Below are 20515 nucleotides of genomic sequence, written 5' to 3'. Positions count from 1 at the left end.
TAAGTTTTTCTCTATCCTCATAAACTGTTTCATCTGACTAGTGCTTGAACTAACTTCTTGTATTTAATATTTATCTTGAATTCTTTAGTCTCACTGGAAAAATTTGGAGACACTGATTTTTTGTCTGAACTAATTTCTACTTGTCACCAAACAGAAATAACATATATTGATTAAGGAACATGTTCTGATAGATCAAATGTTCATACTTTGTTTCTTGGCATTTTAGTATGTATTCGAAAGAGAGAAAGGAGATGAGAGGAGAGAGAAAAGAAAGAATAGTTCTATTGGGAAATACTTTTGGAATATGCTGGATTTAACAAAATTAAATTTCTTTAAAATAGTACTACAGCTAGCTTTTATTTTGTGTTAATATATATTTTATATCTACAATAAAGCTATATGGCAGTGTTTTCCGTTGATTTGTCTGTCAAATCTTATTTTAGAAAGCAATTTGTCATGGTTTTAGGAGGGTCTCTTGGTCAGTGGAGTGATCTGAGCTTTTGAATTATCCCTCACTTGCAGTTTGACCTTGAAAAAAATTTGTTGTCTTTAACATTAGTTTTCTGAGTGGTGACTAAAGTCATTTCCAGCTGAAATGTGTACGTTAACACTTATATTGTTGACTTTGGATAGTAGCACTTCTTTTATCTTTTGAAACCATAGTATAATTTCAGTCAATTTTGTTAGGCTACAGGGTCTTACTTCCTATTCTGTATGAGTTCAAAAGAAGAAACCCTTTAAGTCTCTTTCCCATAGTTCACAGTCATAAGATCCTGTTTGAACTGTTAGTTCGAATCATACTTGGGGAAAAAAAGTCTTTCTCTTAAGATAACTTATCCTCTGGATCACATTTTACTATTCTCATATATCCAAATAACTGTTTTTACGTCTCCTAAGCTTACATTTATTAAAATTAATTCCAGGCTCTCCCCTTCTCCCTCAACTAAAATGGTTTCAGTATGGTAATTTCTTGTAAGAGATTAATATTAGGCATTTGTACTAATCTCACAGTTTCTTACGTGTAAATGGATAGATTTAATTTTGTGGTGATGAAGTGGTTATACTTGGGAAGTCTTATGTTTTAACTTGGAAAGTGAGTTAAGGCAGGATAACTTTGAGGTTAAAGTATATATGATTTTTGTTTGAGTTTATTTCTAGTGGCTAAAAGCATATATTTTGTTGGTTGTGGTGGTGCTATAATCCTAGCACTAAGGAGGCAGAAGTAGGAGGATTTCCATAAGATTGAGGCCAGTTGAACTACCTAGTGAGTTCAAGGCCAACCTGAACTAGATAGCAAAACCTTGTCTCAAAACAACAACAATAAAAACCTAAAAACCAAAACCAAACCAAAATAAAGAATAAAATATTCTAAGAAATTTTTTTGTAATAGTTTCATTAAGATACTAATTTGATGAAAATTAGAAATTCACTGAAAGCTTAATTAAGTTTTGTTTCTTTTCTTTCTTTTTCTCTGCGTGTGTTTCTCTATCCTAGGCTCAGCAACAAAGAAACCTGGATAACATTGTCTTGCAACAGCCTAGAATAGGCAGCAAGAGAAAATCTAAGAAAGATGTGTATACAATCTTTGATACAGAGATGGAAAGCACTAGCCCCAAATCTGAACAGGATTCAGGAATTCTGGATGTTGAAGATGAGGAAGATGATGAGGAGGTAACTAATCTTTGGACCGGGGAAGTGAGAGTTTAAATATAGTACATTTGAGATGTGAATTTATTCATATAATAGCTTTGTATGATCTGCCTATTAAATGACTTGAATTCAGATGAAACCTAATTTAAAGAAACTGCAGATATGTGAAGATAATTTACATTTTGATTTTTGGAAAGAATTTGGATTTTAAATATACTCTCACATTTTTGAAAAGATTGAAAGTTTTTGATTCTGTACTAAGTAGGTACTACATTAAGGGAGAAGAGGAATTTACCTGACTTGGAGATCAAGGGTCTAAGTGACCTCTGCAGAAACTCAAACAGTTACTTTGGACCAATAAAAGATGTCACTTTAAGGAGTGACTAGATAAAACCAGATTCACTGCTTCTTCTTTATCCTTTTCTTCTCTTACACTATCCTTCCTGTTTTTTTTCCCTCATCCCCAAAACTATGCCCAAGAACTTGTCACTCTCTAGCTTTGTAATCTTAGGAGTATCTTCATCTGTCAAATAACGATAGTAGTTTGTAAACTACACAGTTATATTGGTGTCTGTTCCATACAATTGTTCAATAAGGGGCTGGGGATTTAGCTCAGTGGTGTGGTTTCTGCCTTTGAAATGTGAGGTCCTGAATTCAATCCCTAGTACCAGGAAAAAAAAAAAGAGTTACAAAAAATGATCAACAAATGTTATTTTTTGTCTTCTTTTCACCACTCTTCCCTGTTGACTTGTATTATGTATTACTATTGTCAGTGTGCTTATCCTTATTATTCTTCTTTGATTTAAAAAAAAATCAAGACAGACATGGTGATGCATGCCTGTTGTCCCAGTACTTGGGAGGCAGATGCAGGAGGATTGCCTCAAGTCAAGGCCAGCCTAAACTGGATAGTGAGACCTTCCTCAACAACACCGCTCCAAAAAAAGAAAATTTAAACTGATTTAAATTGGGATTAAAAGCAAATATCTAAATTATTTTTTTATAATAGCAGCATTTAAGTTCAATATGTGAGGGTCTTTCACATGTTTAAAGTATGTTTTTTATATATTTTTCATTACTAAGAGGACGTTTTTTCAGTTTACTATTTTAATTAAAATATGTAATTATAGGATGTTTATTATATAAATAGGTACATTCATAGTAGAGTTTAAAAGTTTCATTTTAATGCTTATTATACCTGGATAATAAGAGCCCCTAATAGCCTTAATAGAACCAAAAAAAGTCTTTCAAGTGTTATTTAATGGACCACTTTAGAGTAAAATAACCATCCATTTGCCTGGTAATGCATGAAGTTAAAAAGGGGCAGAGGGGATTTGATTCTCTTGAATATTTTCTAGCATTTTTTCTTCTTGCCTGCAGTGACCAATATATTAAGATATAGATCCATTCGGGAGATAAGACTGTCAAGTATTAGAGACATTATAGATAATCAGTTAGTGTAGTAGTACAATAAAGCAACTATCTCAAGAAAGATCAGTTAACATTTTTCTTATCTGTTGGGTTTCCATCAAAAAATTTAAAATCATACTATGGCTTATGAAAACAGAAGTTAGGCATAGTCTGCATCCTTACATAATATACATCCCGAAGATGTGATTAGATGATAATATCAAACAATGAAATATATACCCATTTGTAAATATCATTGAGAATCTTCTGGAAAAGAATGGACCAGGAGTGGAGGTTACTTTTGGTCTTTGGAGCACACTTTGTGTCGTGGAGCTCATTCTTTACTAATTCACTGAAGATCTTGGATAAGTCCCTTTTAATGTGTGTGCCTTCTTTGCTTTGTCTTCTGAGGTCCAAAGAAGATCAAGAAAGTGGGACTAATAAAATATGTTGGGAGTTTGTCCTAAAGGATGTAGTATTGGAATTTATTTAGAAGTTAATTTTTAAGAAATGACAAACAGTTTGTATTAGGGATTTGCTGATTAAGCTTTACAACAAGAATTCAACACTTCAGTCATCTAATGGCATCCTATCTTAAAAAATATCCTACCTTATATTTATTTACTTCTCAGTTTGAATCTTCTTCAAGTGCACATTCTTAATCTCAAACCTCATGTAGAGAATTGTTTATTTAGATGTCTCCAAACTGGTTTCTTGGCATAGTTCTTGCATGGTGTGAATAAATTCTTCAGATAAGGTCTTTCATGACCCACTGTGACGTTCTGACCTTCATTCTTGTCATTCTTCAACAGACCTCATTGAGAGGAGCATAGTTTTTAGTGTATTGTGACTTTTAATCGACAAGCATGGTAACTGTAACATAGACTCCTATATGGCAGTGTTCTTAATCTGTTTGGGGTTATATATTACTTTGACAAAAATACATGAAGTCTTTCCCTAATAAAATGTGTGTGTTGTATATTCGCTCAGAAAACAGTTAATGAAATTTCAGAGATTTCATGAAACTCATTTTACCTCCAGAAAAACTTAACTACTTGAACTTCAATGTGCATAGGAATCCCCTGGGAATCAAATTAAAATGCAGATTTTGAGTCACCAGGTTGAGGATGAGTCTGATAGGAAGTCTGTATTTGTAACTAGGTTCCAGGAGTGGAAGGTACTTTTGATCTTTGAAGTACACTTCGACTCACAAAACTATAGAGGACCTCGAAGAAGCTTTTTTTTAATGCATAAATAATCTCATGAATGTTTGAGTCTTGTCTTGATTTTCTATTAAAATTATTTAAAAATTTTCCAACAAAAATTGTGGTACTTGAAGAGAAAGTGATATTTACTCTCTAAAATCTGTTGTCTGTAATGAGTTATCAGCATTTAAATGAGACCTTATAATTCAGATTAACAAGTTCAGGTGCTTTCTTATTCTCTGAAGTAAGAATATTTTACCATTCTTCTGCTTTTAATAGGAATATACTTAATACATTTTTTGAATTGAATGACATTTTTAGGTTATTAACTATGATTTGATTTTAATGATACTTAACAGAAGGTTATCAGTGTGTGCAAGTATATATTACCAAAACCTCTATCAGCTTATATTTCACCTTTCCAGGAACAGATAAATACCATGTACTATAAACAAAAAATATGTGGAAATAAGGGCAGTATTGAGTAAGAAATACTTTGAAAATCTAAGCCAGGATTTCTTCTTTGTTTCTTGGTTACTTTACTGCTTTTCATTCTTAAAATACTTTACTACTACTGTATTTGTTACTTTCCTCATATTCTAGTTTGTATCTTTGTTAATTAGTTTAGAAATAGTTAAGAAATAATCATCAACATTACATTCATGCCAATAGGCATAAAATATGGGTGAAATAAATGTTTGTTGACCAAATGACTCATGTCAGGTTTAGCTCTCTAGATTGTGGTGTCTCTTTTGAAATAATGGAATTGCTAACATATACAAATATCAAAAAAAAAAAAACCTCCATGGATGTCTTTATTGTGGTATTATAGTAATTCTGAGGTAATAGGCTGTACTAATTTGTGAGGACTGCTATAAAAAAATACTAACAGACCAGGAAGATTAAACAACAGAAATAAATTCTGTCATAATTCTGGAGGTGAAGTCCAAGATCAAGGTCCTGGCATGACTGGTTTTTCTTGCTGCTAGTCTTCATGTCTTACAGATTACTGCCTTCTAGCTGTGTTTTGCCCAGTTTTTCTTTTTGTGCATATGTAAAGGCTGTGATCCCAGCCCTTAGGAGCCTGAGGTAGGAGAATCACAAGTTTGTTGTCAGCCTGGACTACACAGCCAGTTTGTTTGAGGCCAGCCTGGACCACGAATCAAGATTTTGTCTTTTAAGAAGACGTCATTGCGATTCACATGAAAATCTGGATTTCCAACTTAATTTCTTAATCCCTGAGTTTCAGTATTGGACTGGCTTTGAATAGCAAGTGTGCCACCAATGATACGGTCTTCTCACTAAGCCACAAATCCCTCCTATTTCTACACACTGTCAGTGTGCAGTAGAACACTAGTGTGTAGAATTTTTTTCCCGCAGCATCTTCACACTGAGCTGCATCACCAGGTTTTCTTAGTTATTTATTTATTTTTTGAGCCAGGGTCTTGATCAGTTACCCAAGTTGGACATGAACTTGAGATCCTCTTGCCTCAGCCTCCAGAGTGCTGGGATTACAGATGTGCACTATGATTCTTGGCTAGAGAACACAGTAGTTTGTAGAAATTAACAGTAGTTCTAGATACTTCATATACAAAGTGTATCATTTATAAGAATACAATTTAAAATGGTGGCCTATTTCACTCATTGCTGATGCTCATTAAACTCTGTAGGCTTTGAGTGTTTTACTTCTATTTTTGTTTTTTTAAGAAGGTGTAGATACTTGGAATTTATTATTCGTTACTGACAGCAATTTAAATTGGCATATCCATGTTGAAAATTAGTTTCACATTAGCTTATGAATTGGGACATTTACATACTCAGCAATTCCTTTCTAAATCTTAAAAATTTCATTGTCATTATGTGACTATATTAGAAAACATATTCACACAATAGATGACAATAAAAATGAATGAACTGTGTTGCCAAGAACAACATAGGTTTTTTTCTTAGTAACCTCTTTTTGAGTGAAAAATACAAAGAGCCAGGTTAGATGAAATATGGCTTGTTTTATAGCATCAAAAAAAGCTATAAAAATAATATGAATATTCTTTACATTTGTGTTTTTAAAAATTAAGAGGTATAGTAAAGATGAAATTAAAAAGTCATGTATAAACTTGTGATGATAGGAAATTGTGAACCAAAAATTATGACTAAGGTCTTTCTTTTTTTCTCTTAAAATTTTTATTGGTACATATTAGGAAAGGAAAAATATGAGATAAAAGCTATGACACTAGTGTTCCTAATAAAAATTGGCCTAGGTTCAGGGATTTAGCTTAGTGGTGTCACCACTTGCCTTGCAAGCACAAGGTCCCAGGTTTGATCCCTGGTACCAAGAAAAAAAAAAAAGAATTGTTCACTAAAAAATTGCCACATGTAAAATGCCTTACAACCTCATTCAATAAAAATCAGACAAACCTGAGAATATTTTTTTCAGATAGTTGGAGATGTGTCCTCAGGGCAGTTTTCCAAAAGCAGGATTATTAAGTCAAGGGATAAATACTTGTATCATTTCAATAGATAAAGTCTAATTTTCTCCTATATATTATGTTCTCTAACCCATTCCTACCCCCACAATGTATGAAGCGCTTATTTCCTTATTCTTTAATCAGGTACTTTTTACGCTTTTAAATTTTTGCCAGTCTCATAGAGGAGAAATTGTATCTTTGCATAGTTTTAATTTTCATCTTTGCCACTGTTGGTAAAGTTGAATTATTTTATAAGTCCGGGGGAAGTCAACTGGCTGCTTTTATCATATTCCTAATGATTTTTTTTTCTCATTGAGTTAATTGGTACATTTTAGGTATACAGTGCAGTTACATTTATCATTGGGTTCTTGTACCTTTACGTGACAGGTCTTGGTTCTCATTTTTTCCCCTTGTCCCTGCCTCCCTTCCACACCTCCTCCCTTCGCTATTTACAAATATTTTATTTCCATTTTTTTCATTTTCTCATTTCTTTTCCTTTCCCTTACCCTTCCCATTTCCCCTACACCTTTCGCCCTTTTCTTCCTATTTCACATTGTCAGTTATATCATTAGGATCTTATATACCATTATAGTTTTTCACACCAGAGAAACTTTGGTATTTATACATGTGTGACTTATTTGTTTCACTTAGGAGTATAGCCTCAATATGCATCCACTTTCCTATGAATGACTCTAATTTCTCATTCTTTATGGCTGAGTAGTATTCCATTTCATAGAAAAACCACATCTTTTTTATCCAGTCTCCAACTGATGGGCAAATGGTTTGTTTACAAGTTTTAGCTATTACAAACTGTGCCGCTATAAACATAGGTGCACATATATCACTATGATATGATTCTTTTAATTCTTTCGGAAAGATACCCAGCAGACAGATGGCTGGGTCAAAAGGAACCTCTAGTCCCAGCTCTTTGACGTATCTCCATATTGATTTCCATAGTGCTTGCACCAGTCTGCACTCCCACCAACAATTGAGAAGGGTTCCTTTCTCCCCACAACCCCACCAACATTTGTTATTGGTTGATTTCTTGATAGCAGCCATTCTTTGTGGGGTGAGGTGGAATCTCAGTGTTGTTTTCATTTGCATCTCTCGAATGACCAGTGATGTGGAACATTTTTTCATATATTCATTTGCCGCTTTTACTTCTTTGTCTGAGAAATCTCTGTTTGTTTTGGATGCCCATTTTTTAATCAGGTCTTTATATTTGGAGGGGCTGGTTGTTTTGAGTTCTTTATATATTCTAGATAATAGTTCTTTGAGAAGCAGCTGGTAAAAAATTTTTCCCACATTGTAGGTTGTCTGTTAGTTCTGTTGATGGCTTCTTTTGCAGTGCAGAAGCTTCTTAATAAGATGAGATCCCAGTTGTTGATTCTGCCTGCTAGTTCTCATGCTATTGAGGATTTGTTCATAAAGTCTTTTCCTCTGCCCATGTCTTCAAGAGTTCTGCCTAATTTATTTTCCAGCAAGTTTAGGGTTTCTGTTTTAATATTTAGATCTTTAATCCACTTGGATTTTAGTTTAGTGCATGGTAAAAGACAAGGGTCTCGTTTCAATCTTAGGCGGGTTGAAATCCAGCTTTTCCAATACCATTTTTTTATTAAAGAGGCTATCTTTCCTCCAGGGAGGATGGTTGGCTCCAAAGATGAGGTAGCTGAATATATCTGGAGTTGTTTCTGTGTCTTCCAATCTGTTCCGCTGATCCTCAGGTCTATTTCTTTGCCAGTGCCATGCTGTTTTTATCACAGTGGCTTTGTAGTATAGCTTCAAATTGGGAATTGTTATACCCGCTGCCATGTGTTTGTTGCCTAGGATGGCTTTTGCTGTTCTAGGTCTCTTCTGTTTCCAAATGAATTTTTGGATTCTTTTTTCTAGTTCTGTGAAATATAGTGTTGGAATTTCAGTTGGCATTGAATCTGTATAGCAGTTTTGGTAGTGTGGCCATTTTCACTATGTTGAATCTTCCTACCCAGGAGCAGGGAATATCTTTCCGTATTCTTATATCCTCTTCAGTCTCTTTTTTCAGAGTGCTCTAATTTCCAGTGTAGAGGTCTTTTGCTTCTTTCATTAGTTTGATTCCTAGATACTTCATTTTTTTTGGATGTTATTGTGAAAGGAATTGTTTCCCTAATTTCTCTCTCAGTGAGTCTGTTATTTGTGTACAAGAAGCCTATTGATTTTTGAGTGTTGACCTTTTATCCAGCTACTCTGCTAAAAGTGTCAATTAAGTCTAGAAGTCTTTTGGTGGAATTTTTTGGGTCTTCAATGTCAAATGATTTTAATTTTTTTTAATTCTTCAGTTTTTATAAATCCCATTGATAGTAGGAATATGACTTTTTAACCAATTATGTAATTTTTTCTACCTAATTTTTTGTTTACCTTAATTTTCTCTACTTTCAGAATATATATATATATATCTATATATATATATATATAGATATATATATATATGAAATATATGTTATATATAACACACACATATATATGTATGCTAGGCAAGTGCTTTTTCACTGGAGTACATCCCCAGCCCTTGTATTCAATATCATTTATTTCTAAATTGCCCTGTCTTTTGGTCTCCTAAATTAGAGTGACAGCACATAGTGGTTCCTGGTTAAAGAAAGTCCAGTTTATTTTCTGTCACTCGTGTTGAGCTTTAACCAGAGAATTCTAGAGGGGTATCCTTTGCATTTGGTCGTAGATTTTTTTTTTTTTTTTGGCACTGCTTCAATAAGCAGAACCAATGATTCCTCCACTCTCCGTTTTCTTGTGCTTATTACAAACACTTGAGTAAATTAAGTGGTAATTTCTTTTCTCAGCAAGGATCCTAATATTATGTGAAGAGCTTTACTGAAAATTCTGTACTTTTTAGGATAGAGCTCTGGTGAGTGTGTCCTTATGTGCTGCAAGGATTAGAAAATCTTTGTACTTTGGTAATTCTAGTTTCTTAGTATCACAAGGCTTCTAGTTTGTTGGTACGTTTGTGATGTTTAGTCTAGCTCCATGAGAGCTTATGTCCAAATGATTATTTCTAGTCTTCTTTTCTCTAAAGTTTTGGAAGCGAAAGTAGTACAGAAAATCACCCTGGTGAAGAATGTTTGCCAGGTATTTCCTGGCTTTCAGACATAGTATGAGCAGTCACAACTGATCTTCTGAATGCAAAGACTTAAGTCTCTTCAACTAATCATTTGTTATTTGCTCCTTATAGAAAAATGCCTGGTACATTTTAATGACTTGAAGTTCAATTAATGCTTAAAATGAACATCAAGTCCTTGCATTCACTTACCAATATTGAGAAACTGTTTTGTGTAAAGTGGTAATCAGGAGGGTTTTTGAGGAGGAGAATGGCTTGGGGAATTACTGAGAAACATATCTAAATTTCTTGCAAACTTCTATCATATTCCTTTCGGATGACCTATCTACTTTGAAAGTTTTTTTTAAGAGAAAAAATAAATGGGTTGTGTGTATAAGAAGGAGAGCAGAAGAGTGAGAGTGAGTATTTATGCCTGTACCTTGTGGAAAAGATGTGTGTACTACATGGCTAGAGCGTACTAATGCATTTCTCTTTTTATGCAGTGTCTTTCTCAGTAGCATAGGCAAATCTCTCATAGTACATTTACTACTCTCAAGTGGAGGGAGTCAGGCTATGCCTGCTTAGCTTTAAACAGGTACATTTATCAGATTATTACTCGCAGATGGTCTCATTTTTCCCCCTACCTTCACCTTCCTTGTCTAGCGAATCTTTTAAGATAGATGGTAGAAATAGCTACTGACTCTGATTTTCTTTTGGGGAAGAGTAGAGCTATAAAAATATTAAATGGATATATCTGTTAAAACTTGAGTGACCTTTGTTTTTAAAATCAAAATCTGTTTTACTTTAATATTTGAAAACATTTTCCTTATGCCGTATTATCTTTCCATTTTCCGACAGACTTAGGTATTTACTTTTCCATTTTCAGGAACTTCCTTTTTCCAGAACTAAAACATATTAGGGAATAAAAAATGATTCCATTGAAGTTAGATTGGTTGTTTTTTTACTTTGTGTAAGAATTTTCACAATCAGAAGTGTTCTTATTTCTTTTCTTCCTGATCACCTAATACTCTCATGCCTACTTTGAATCTTTGTGTCTTCTTCAATAAATACTGTCTGCAGAGGCTTATTGGTAGAATTTCTTTTATTAACCCCATTTATAAATATGCTTTTCTTTGTATCTTATTGTCTCCATACAGGTCATCTGTATAGTAACTTTATGTGAAAGCTGGTGTATTTGTACTATATAAGTGCTACTTAAATATTAAGTAAAATTGTAGAATATAGTTTTTGTCTCCATGATATGTATGCCTGAATACTGTAATTCAGTCGCCTCAAACTTCTTTTAATAACTTATTATTTGTTCATTTAAAAATACATGTTCACTTAATTGGTATGATATAATATGCTCTGAGGCACAGGTCTTAGGTATAGAATCTAAAATCCTACTATTTGATACTCCTGAAAAATTGGAGGTTTGAGCTGGCAAGAGGCACCAGTACTCTTCATTCATAAAGTATAAAGGGAATTAGGCAGCTGCTGTCCTTGGTGATGAAATTATTTCATGTGCTCTCTCAGAAGGAAAACAACTAGTTAAAAAAGCAGAATTATCTTGAATTTACTGTTTATGGCGATTGTTGGTATATTCATAGGTCTATTTGAACTAGAAAAATACAGACTCCAGTATCTTAATGTCTTGAGTTCCTGACTGCCTGGCAGAGGAAATGTTTAACTATTTTAATCATGTTTCTGTCTCTCAAAAGAAAGCTCTTAGGAGAGGAAATGACAACGTCCTACCACAGAGTTATCTCTTATCAGCTATAGTCTCAGTCGATAATGATTTGTCAAATTTGGACATGTGTAAAATGCAAAGGCTGTGTTATTTACTTTGGAAAGGAAAAATTAGATGAAGCTGATAAAGAAGGAGTCATGGCTTTTGTTAGGAGACAGAAACCATTACAGACAGTCATTGTTAGTTTAGGAAAGTGTCCTTGGACTCCTCCCTGTTGAAACCTAAACCTGCATTCTTTGCAACTTGAGGGGAGAGAGAGGGGCAAAGGAGGGGAAGAAGGATGAAGATAGCTTGGACGAAAGTTAATGTTTTAAATAGCAAAATATGGGCCTTTAAACTGACCTATTGCTGTGGTCATGCGTCATTATTCTAGTATTCTTTCCTGCTTCCATTCACTTAGATTTTGGAAAATTCATTTTTACTCTTGCAGTCATGTAGCATTCCATCACGTACAGAGTGTGTTGCTCTTCTGTTTTTGCCTTTCCGTAGATGTAAGTGATTCTTTTTCATTAGTAGAAGCAGAGAAAACACATCTAGCTCAGAGCAACATGAGTCAGTGCATACTTTACATACCTTTATCCTCACAATACTCTTCTTGGTTCCTCACAGCGTTCATTCCTAGTGTTTCTCACAGAGGGGAGCATGGAGGAAAAATGATTTCTAAATATTAGGCTGTTTGGGGAATAGGGGGAAAGATGTGAGCTGCAGCCCCATTTTGCTCCTTCAGTATTTGCCTAGATATCTTTGTACTATTTTCAAATTAGGCAGTCATGTATTTGGAGAACAAACTAGATGATGGTTTTAGAGGCTAAGAAATAGAATGCACACTTACAGGTTAGAACACCTTAAACAGTTTGAAGCTAATACAGTGTTATCAAACAGCCTCACCAAAAATGAGTTTGATTGTTAATATTTGTTGGTGATGACAAGAGACCTTTGTTACCTCTCTATATATATTTCTCTTTTTCAAGTTTTCAGAGATGAACCATTTGCTGCCCATTATTAACTAAACATCTTTCCTTCTTAAGGTCCTTGTTAGCTTATTTGTCACAGATTTCTAGAGAACTGTCCCTTAGTATGGATGATCATTCTATAAGCATGATACTGCTATGGGAAAGGGCCAAGGCTGTCAGGATTGGCTATAAGCAGTTTTCCTTTTGAGTGAAACCATGTCTCTGAGACAAAGTAAAACAAAATAAACCATATGAAGAAGAACACATAAGACAAAGTTATAATTGAATTTGCTAATCAAAATTAGGCAAAAAATTTCTTTGACTTTTTATAAATATATTCTTATGTAGCTTTATAAAAGCTAATTCTAAATAAAAGAAAAAAATTGGTTTTCTATATAGATCAAACTTTTAAAATCACATATTTCTTTCTTATCTTTTTTCATACACATTATGTAGTAACATGTTGTTTAAATACTATCTGGAATATAATTTTTAAATTTTTTTTATTGTTTTTCTTTGGAGATTGTGTTTTGCTTAGCTATAGCCTCTGGTTTTCTGGAAGTTAAAAGAAATTTCCTGGTTCTTTTGGCAAGATAAAATATGTTGTGGTTTTTTTAGCAAGATAAATTTCCTTCAGATTTCCACTTTGTAATTAAAGAAGGGGCTTTAGTGTTGTGGTCATTTCAATAAGATTACCTAAATGATCATTTATTGATTCTTTTTAAATACAGTTATTCTTGGGCCATGGTGTAGGATTTTTAGCAATCTTTAGATTCGCATAAAGGTTTATTTTGCTCATTTTCAAAGTGCATAGTGTGATAAAGTACTTAAATACAAATCTTTAATCTTTGACTTCATGGGTGTGAAGCAGATGAGCAGAATAGTCAATAAATTTGAACCAGTAATTATAGAGATATATTGGTTTTTGAGGGAAAGGGAAGTAAATGTTGTGCAGTTGAAAATGAGTAGGTTTCATTAAGAAAAGCATCTTGATTAGTGAAGATATGCCCCAAAGCAGACATGAGGTTTACTTTGTGAAATAAAGGAAACTGAATGACCTTGAAATCATGAATCAGCCTAACTCAGTTTAGATGTGCCTGCTCCTTATATTCCGTTAAGTCATATAGCCATTGGTGTTACAGTAAAGACTTCCACTGGGTCTTTGTTTTGTTCATTTCTTCATATATATTTCTTTTTTTGTTTCATATTATTTTGTTCAGCATTTATTCTCAGTGTCACCTTTTATTTTTGTTGACTCCCTGAATTTCAACCATTAATTTCCTTTTTCAGTTGAGCAAATCTAAGCCAAAGTAAATTGTGTCTTACTCTTTGTCAGCAAACACAAAACACAAGCACATAACAAATTAGTTTTAGCACTGCAACTTGATTGCACTTCTCTACCTGGTGATTTTTCTTTTACTTTCTCTTTATGCTTAAGTTTAATTAGTATCCATTCTTTATATTAAAGTCTCTGGTGTTAATTCTAGGTTTGGCTTTTCCATTCATTATTTTAGATTTTATGTGAAATCTCCCTCCTTTCTAACATACGTCTGTATTTTGATTGCATGGTCACTTAATATTTATTAGTTTTATGCCCTTCAGAAGTTTGCTGACAGACAACTTAATTCATCTCGATCGGCAAGTTTTTTTTTTGTCACTGAAACTTAGTATTTTAATGTAATCTACCATATATATGAGTAGAAAAAAAATAATTCTTTATATTTTCCCTTTCATAGCCCATGGCCCAAGATGGATCTCTATAGGTAGATGCAAGACCAGTGCCATTTGTTTATCTTCTTCACTCTATTGTTGTGGGCTTGTTCCAGCCATAGAATATACCTGCATAGCTTATTAACTCGCATGACTACAGTAACTGAACTAGGTTTTGGGATGCATGGTGGATTTTTGTTTGTTTTGTATTTCCCACTTAAAAGTTAAATCTGGCTTTAAAGAAGAACACATTTGCAATAAAAATGAATGCTGGTGTTTCAGTAGCTTAATTTAAAAATTTTTTTTGTGTGTTTGTAGGTACCTGGAGCTCAAGATTTGGTGGATTTCTCTCCTGTTTATCGATGTCTACATATATATTCTGTCCTGGTAAGTCTTTGTTTGTTTCTGCCTAATAATTTTGGTAATTTCTATATTACTAGGTATGAAAAATGAGAAATTAGTGTTAAGTAGTTTGATTACATACTGTTCTTGCTTCTTGAATCTTTTATTTTTGCCATGTAATATGCTATAGATAGTACATTTCTATCAGTGAACCACTGATTAATAGATTATTATTAGGAATAGTCATATATACGTACACACATATTTGTTTTAATTTTTTTTTTTTTTTTGGTACTGGGGATTAAACTCTGGTCCTTGTGCTTGCAAGGCAGGCCACCGAACCGCTGAGCTAAATCTCCAGCCCCAAAATTTTATAATAATTTTAAATTTAATAATATAGTTAAATTATGACAGCCTACCTTTACATATTTTTGAAAACTTTTTACAGTTCTATTTCTTTTAACAGTTATTATTTTTCTATAAAGCCCATTGAAAATAATTCTCTGTGGGGAAAATATTATGAGTATTAATAACATTTTAAGAAATGACCCTTTCTGCATCTGTGGACACACAGATAAACACGAAGTGAATTTAAAAAAAATTAAACTATAGCATCAACAAAGACAAATTGATGAGAGAAGTCCATTCTTGATACTGTATGTGGCAAAATTCAGTGAAATTTAGGATGTTTTTAATATGTTCACTGTATCTTATTGCTGAATTTGTTTTTTCCTCCATATATTTAACATAGTGTCACTCAGTCTTTAGAATTCTGGGACACAATGAACTTTTAATTGCATAAAGTATATTTGGATAGTCTCCATTAGTTTAAGAAAGACCTCTCTCCTCCTTTCTTCCTTCTCTTGTTATTTATTCTTAGCTCTTCATGTCCCATTCCTATATCTTTTTTCCTTTCTGTTTCTCTTTCTCTGTCTAATATTATTTATATGAAGATGAAACTAAGTGAAGACTGAATTACAAAAGGTGTTTAAAATAAATGCACAGTTGTTTTCAATCTCAGTTATAGAGTTAGATAAATCATGTGTACGTTAAGTTGTATTTTATTTTATTTTTTTGATTTTTTGAGACAGGGTCTCACTATGTAGTTGAGACTGACCTGGAACTCACTATGTAGCCCAGGCTGGTCTCAAATTCACAGTGATCCTCCTGCCTCAGCCTCCCGAGTGCTGGGATTATAGGCGTGCACCACCATGCCTGGCTGTTAAGTTGCATTTTATATAACATTCTTACATCTTATTTTATTAAGGTTTTATCATTAATTATTTAGCTATAAGCGCACCTGTCTCTTCTCTAAGTATGCTAACTCTAATGTTTACTATATACCATGTATGTATATGTGGCTTGGAGAAATATATGATTTTGTGTATGTATTTTTAATTTATTCAAATGGTGTTGTACTGTAGATCTTATGTATTGTTCAGCATTTACTTTATTTTATTTTACTTTTTGTAGTACTATGGATTAAACTCAAGATCTTTGTGTTGAGCTACATCCCCAGTCCTTTTTATTTTTTGAGATAGAGTCTTGTTAAGTTGCTGAGTTGCCCAGGATGGGTTCAAATTTTCAATCTTCTAGCCTTATCCTCCTAGAATGCTTGCATTACAGGCATATGCTACCACTTCCAGATAGGTTTATTTTAAATATCTTTCCTCATTTCCTTCCACTTAGATATGATTGTTAATTATTGGTTTGTATTTGGTATGTTTTATTAAATTGTATCTAGCAAGCCCTTGTGGACTTCTGTGACTTTATATGTTTTCGATATTGAAGAGTGGAATTGTTGGATCATAATTTCTAATTTCTGGTAACCTGATGCATATTGAATGAAATCTCCTTGTCTAAATTTTTCTCTGACTACTGGTAAAATTATGGTTTTCCTTATGGATTTTCTAATCATGTAATACTACTTCTTAGCCCTTAGTATTTGTATTGAGCTTCTTGTCTTTATTTTTGCTGGAAAAAAATATTAGAAATTCCTTATGCATTATTGTTATTAACAGTTTAGAATTTGTGACACCCTGGAAAAACATATAGCAGGTTTTCACAAAACTGAAATTCTTAATTTTTATGTAATCAGGTCCATCACTTTTAACCTTAAAGTTCATATGATTATGATTAAAAGTTCCTCTCTGCAGCATGGTCACAAGGTATTCTCTTTATACTTTCTTTCATATTTACCACTCTAATTGTGCTGACTCAAATCTTTTTATTCGTTTACATTTTTAATAAACACTCATTCTCTTCTGCATGAAATGGATTTGGAGAGTAAAGATGTATAGCTAAGTTAAGGATTTATGCTTTAAAATGATTACAGTGTACCAGATGAAGTTACATCCTTTGAATGACTATGACAGCCCTATATCTCATCATTGTGTGTATGCTACTTTATAACCTTTATTATGATTTTATGATATAAAAGCATAACAAAATTGTCCTTACTGAGAATTCTGGTAGTGATTCCTAAGAGTATTGAGTAATTTAATTGCACATTTACTAGTTGCATGGTGTTTGGCTGGCTTAGGTTCCTCATATATAAAATGGGACAATAATGACCTACTTAGTACAATTATCAATATTGAATGAATAATGCCTAACTCAGTTTTGGCAAATAATTGTCATTTAATATGTGGTTGCTGTCTGTGGGGAGTTATGTTATCCCTGATGGTTAAATACAGTATTGGTTTTTAAAAAATTATATAGTATGAAGTAGCAACATATACATAGGAATTCTGGTCTGTGTAATCAACATAATAATTTTACATTTGAAAAAAATTACATTCTTTTGAGATGGTATGAGAGATCTTTATTAAAGAGCTGAGGCAGCATGGTGGCCCACTCGGGAGAGAGAGAGAGGAGCAAGAGAGAGAGAGAGGAGAGAGGGGGAAGAGAGAGGTGAGTGAGAGAGGGGAGAGAGGGAAGAGAGGAGAGAGAGAGAGAGAACGGGAAGGGGCTTGATTATACATTGGGTGACTGGTGTAGGAGGTCGGGATTACGTCAGCTGCACGGGCAGCCACTCAGGGGCCACTCCTGGACATTTATTGTCTATGCAGACGAGCCTTGTTCATGTGGCCTGTCTCGTGACCAGTGATGCATGAGGTAGGAAGTGGAAACTAAGGTGAAGAAGGAAGTTATTCATTAGAATGGCAGCAGCCATTCCAAGGCACTTATCTTACATTCCTCCCTTTTTTGTTTGTTATGGCCTCAGGAAGAGGGGTGAGGTATCGCTCTTCTGTAGTTGCTTCCTGCTGAAAAGGGACAGGTGTGGGGCGATGAGAGGCCCAGGGAGGGATTTCCAGTCTATCATCTCTTACCCTTGTGGGTGTGACATAGCTGTTGGAGGGCCACTTGTTGAGGAGCTTCGAGGAGGGCAATGATGGTGAAATCATGGAGCGATGGCGGATAATCTAGGCACGTATAGTGGCTTGAGGGGCAGCACAACCATGGAGAGGGGCCCTCTGGGGAGTTGAAATCGCAGAAGCTTCCCTGGTAATTGTTCAATGACTATATATAATACATATATATTCTCAAATATTATAGAAGATAAGATATATGGGTAATTCTTTAGAGATGATAAAACTGTAGAAAAAGAGAAAGACTAAACTGTCCATTAAAAAGTTCTAAACGTGAGCCGGGTGTGGTGGCGCACGCCTGTAATCCCAGCATTTGGGTGGCTGAGGCAGGAGGATTGCTGTGAGTTCAAGCAGCCTGGGCCACATAGTGAGTTCCAGGTCAGTCTCAACTATATAGTGAGGCCCTGTCTCAAAACAAACAAACAAACAAACAAACAAACAAAAAAGTCTATACATTAGTGTTCTGTAATATTGAAATATTTATAATAATTTTTAAGGCATTATTTGTGTGGCAGAAACAGTGTTTCTTAGGTTTTTTTGTTTGTTTGTTTGTTTTTTGTTTTGGTATTGAGGATTGAACTCAGGACCTTGTGCTTGTGAGGCAGGTGGTGACACCATTGAGCTAAATCCCATGCCCTGTTTCCTAGCTTTGAAAAATATAGTTAATACTAGGAGCTGAGCTCTCAGTGTATGTTTATAATTTAGACATTGCTCTTCCAGATTTATAGGAATTTTGAATAAAACTCACTTATTTTGCTAAAGGAAGAGCCACAACATATGTAAATATCACTACTGACTTCATGGCATTTTGGGGACTATTTTTTTCCTTGTTTCTCCTTTCCCAAGTCAGTAATTTGTATTACTGTTTGGTAAAGGATAGCTTTTCCTAATACTAACAAGAAAGACATTAAAAATAATTACTTAATGTAAATACAAAGTTTTTCCTATTTTCTAATATAGTTAGTAATAAAACTAGAAAAAAAGATTTTCTAAGAAAAGAGGATTTGAGCTAAGCGTGGTAGGTAGGAGGCTGAGGAAGAAGAATCTGAACTTACAAGTCCAGCTGAGGCAATTTAATAACTTAAGCTTTTCCAAAATTAAAAAAATATAAAGAATGGGGCTATGGCTCAGTAAGAAGGCTCTGGTCTTCATCCTTATTCTCTAAAAGAAATAAAAGGAAAAGAGGATTTGAGAATAGAGAAATGGGAAAGAAAATAAACCATCTCTCTCTCATTCCTTTCTATTCCAATACTTGTCTGTATTTCTACACTCTTCATTTTCTCATCAGTTCACTGTGTACTTACCTTGTCCTGAATCTGTTTGTTATCAGGCAGACTTCCTGACTTTTACTTTGTTGATGATTTTCACCTTTTAACGCTTGATCCTGTTGTCTTATTTATAATGTGTTTGGCCTTTGCCTTATTTGTTCTTTGTGGGCACTGTTTCCTCTCTGTGTACCACAGTGTCCTCATGATTCTACTCCTACTCTTTTCTCACTTCTTTTGTTTCATGACTTTATTAAAAGATTTAATTACTCCCATGGCTTGAAGTGCTAACTTTCAAACCTGTGTTTTTATTCTTCAACTTTCACATGAGCTTCAGAGTTGTAGTCTTCTACTTGAAAGCTGGGAGGGTACTCTACTAGGTGACATGTAGTCTTACCATGCACAAGGCCCTCAGTTTCATCCCCAGCACTCCTACTACAAAGAAAGAAAGAAACAAAAACAAACACAGAAACAACCTAAAAAAATCATCTGTTGAACCTAACTTTTTAGATTCCACAGGCAACAAAAACTTAGTATGTCTGTACATTTCAAAAAGAATTCACTATCACCACTCCTGTTCCTGCCCAGTCTGCTTTTCTTTAATTTGCAGTGGTCTCAAGTAGTATTAGCATCTAGTCGCGTACGAGAAACCTAAACTCTTGTTTTTCCTTAGTACCGTATTCAGACCTCCAAATCTTTCAGATGTTACCTCCTAAATATAGTTTAATTCCATCTCTTCATCCTGTATCTAGTTGAGATTTCCATATGAATTATTAAAATGTCTTCCTTAACTGATCTACTTTCTGCCTTAAATCTTTCATTCAGTTTTAATTATAGTTCTAATAATCTAGCATGCAAGTCTAACATAAATGTCATCTGCTTAAAATCATCTAATTGCTCATCTATAGAATAAAATAATGAACTCTAGAAAGAAATATTGTATATAGAAAGATAAAAAATCCTTTCATATTTTCTGCTGCCTACTACCTTGCTTTAATATACAGAAATGCTTCCAGTTCCTCTAGTACATCGTTATTTGTTATCCTTTGTTCAAGCTAGTCCTTCTGCTTGAATTACTACTCCAATTTCTTTTTACTTTACTGATTCTTATTTATTTTATACTTGTTTCTACCAGCACATTTTCTGATGTTCCAGGTTGAGTTCAGTGGATGCTTTGTGCTTCATGCTGCTACAGGTATATTTGTATCAGTGCTCACTGTATTATGTCCTCAGAGTCTAAAGATGGTCTTTTTCCTCAATAGAGTGTAAGCTCTTTTAGGGCAGGTATAATATTTATTAATTTTATTTTTCT

At 33.9% G+C, this 20515-nt stretch overlaps 1 protein-coding gene across 4 annotated transcripts in view; it reads left to right on the top strand.

Annotated features, from left to right (window-relative positions):
* Positions 1–20515, top strand: part of Exoc6b (exocyst complex component 6B) — a 564580-nt gene that overhangs the window by 196427 nt on the left and 347638 nt on the right. For 3 of the 4 annotated variants that reach the window (XM_010609607.3, XM_010609608.3, XM_019205331.2), the window contains 2 exons: positions 1495–1671; positions 14544–14612. In XM_010609607.3, coding sequence (XP_010607909.1) covers positions 1495–1671; positions 14544–14612 — 246 coding nt within the window. The remainder of the gene's footprint in view (positions 1–1494; positions 1672–14543; positions 14613–20515) is intronic. The other variant, XM_010609609.3, reaches the window with a different exon arrangement.

The sequence above is a fragment of the Fukomys damarensis genome, unplaced genomic scaffold, assembly GCF_012274545.1.
Source record: "Fukomys damarensis isolate Sample0158 unplaced genomic scaffold, DMR_v1.0_HiC HiC_scaffold_2, whole genome shotgun sequence".
In the NCBI taxonomy this organism is placed as follows: Eukaryota; Metazoa; Chordata; class Mammalia; order Rodentia; family Bathyergidae; genus Fukomys; species Fukomys damarensis.
The sequence above is the reverse complement of the archived record's forward strand: the minus strand, read 5'-3'. Positions and strand labels throughout refer to the sequence as shown.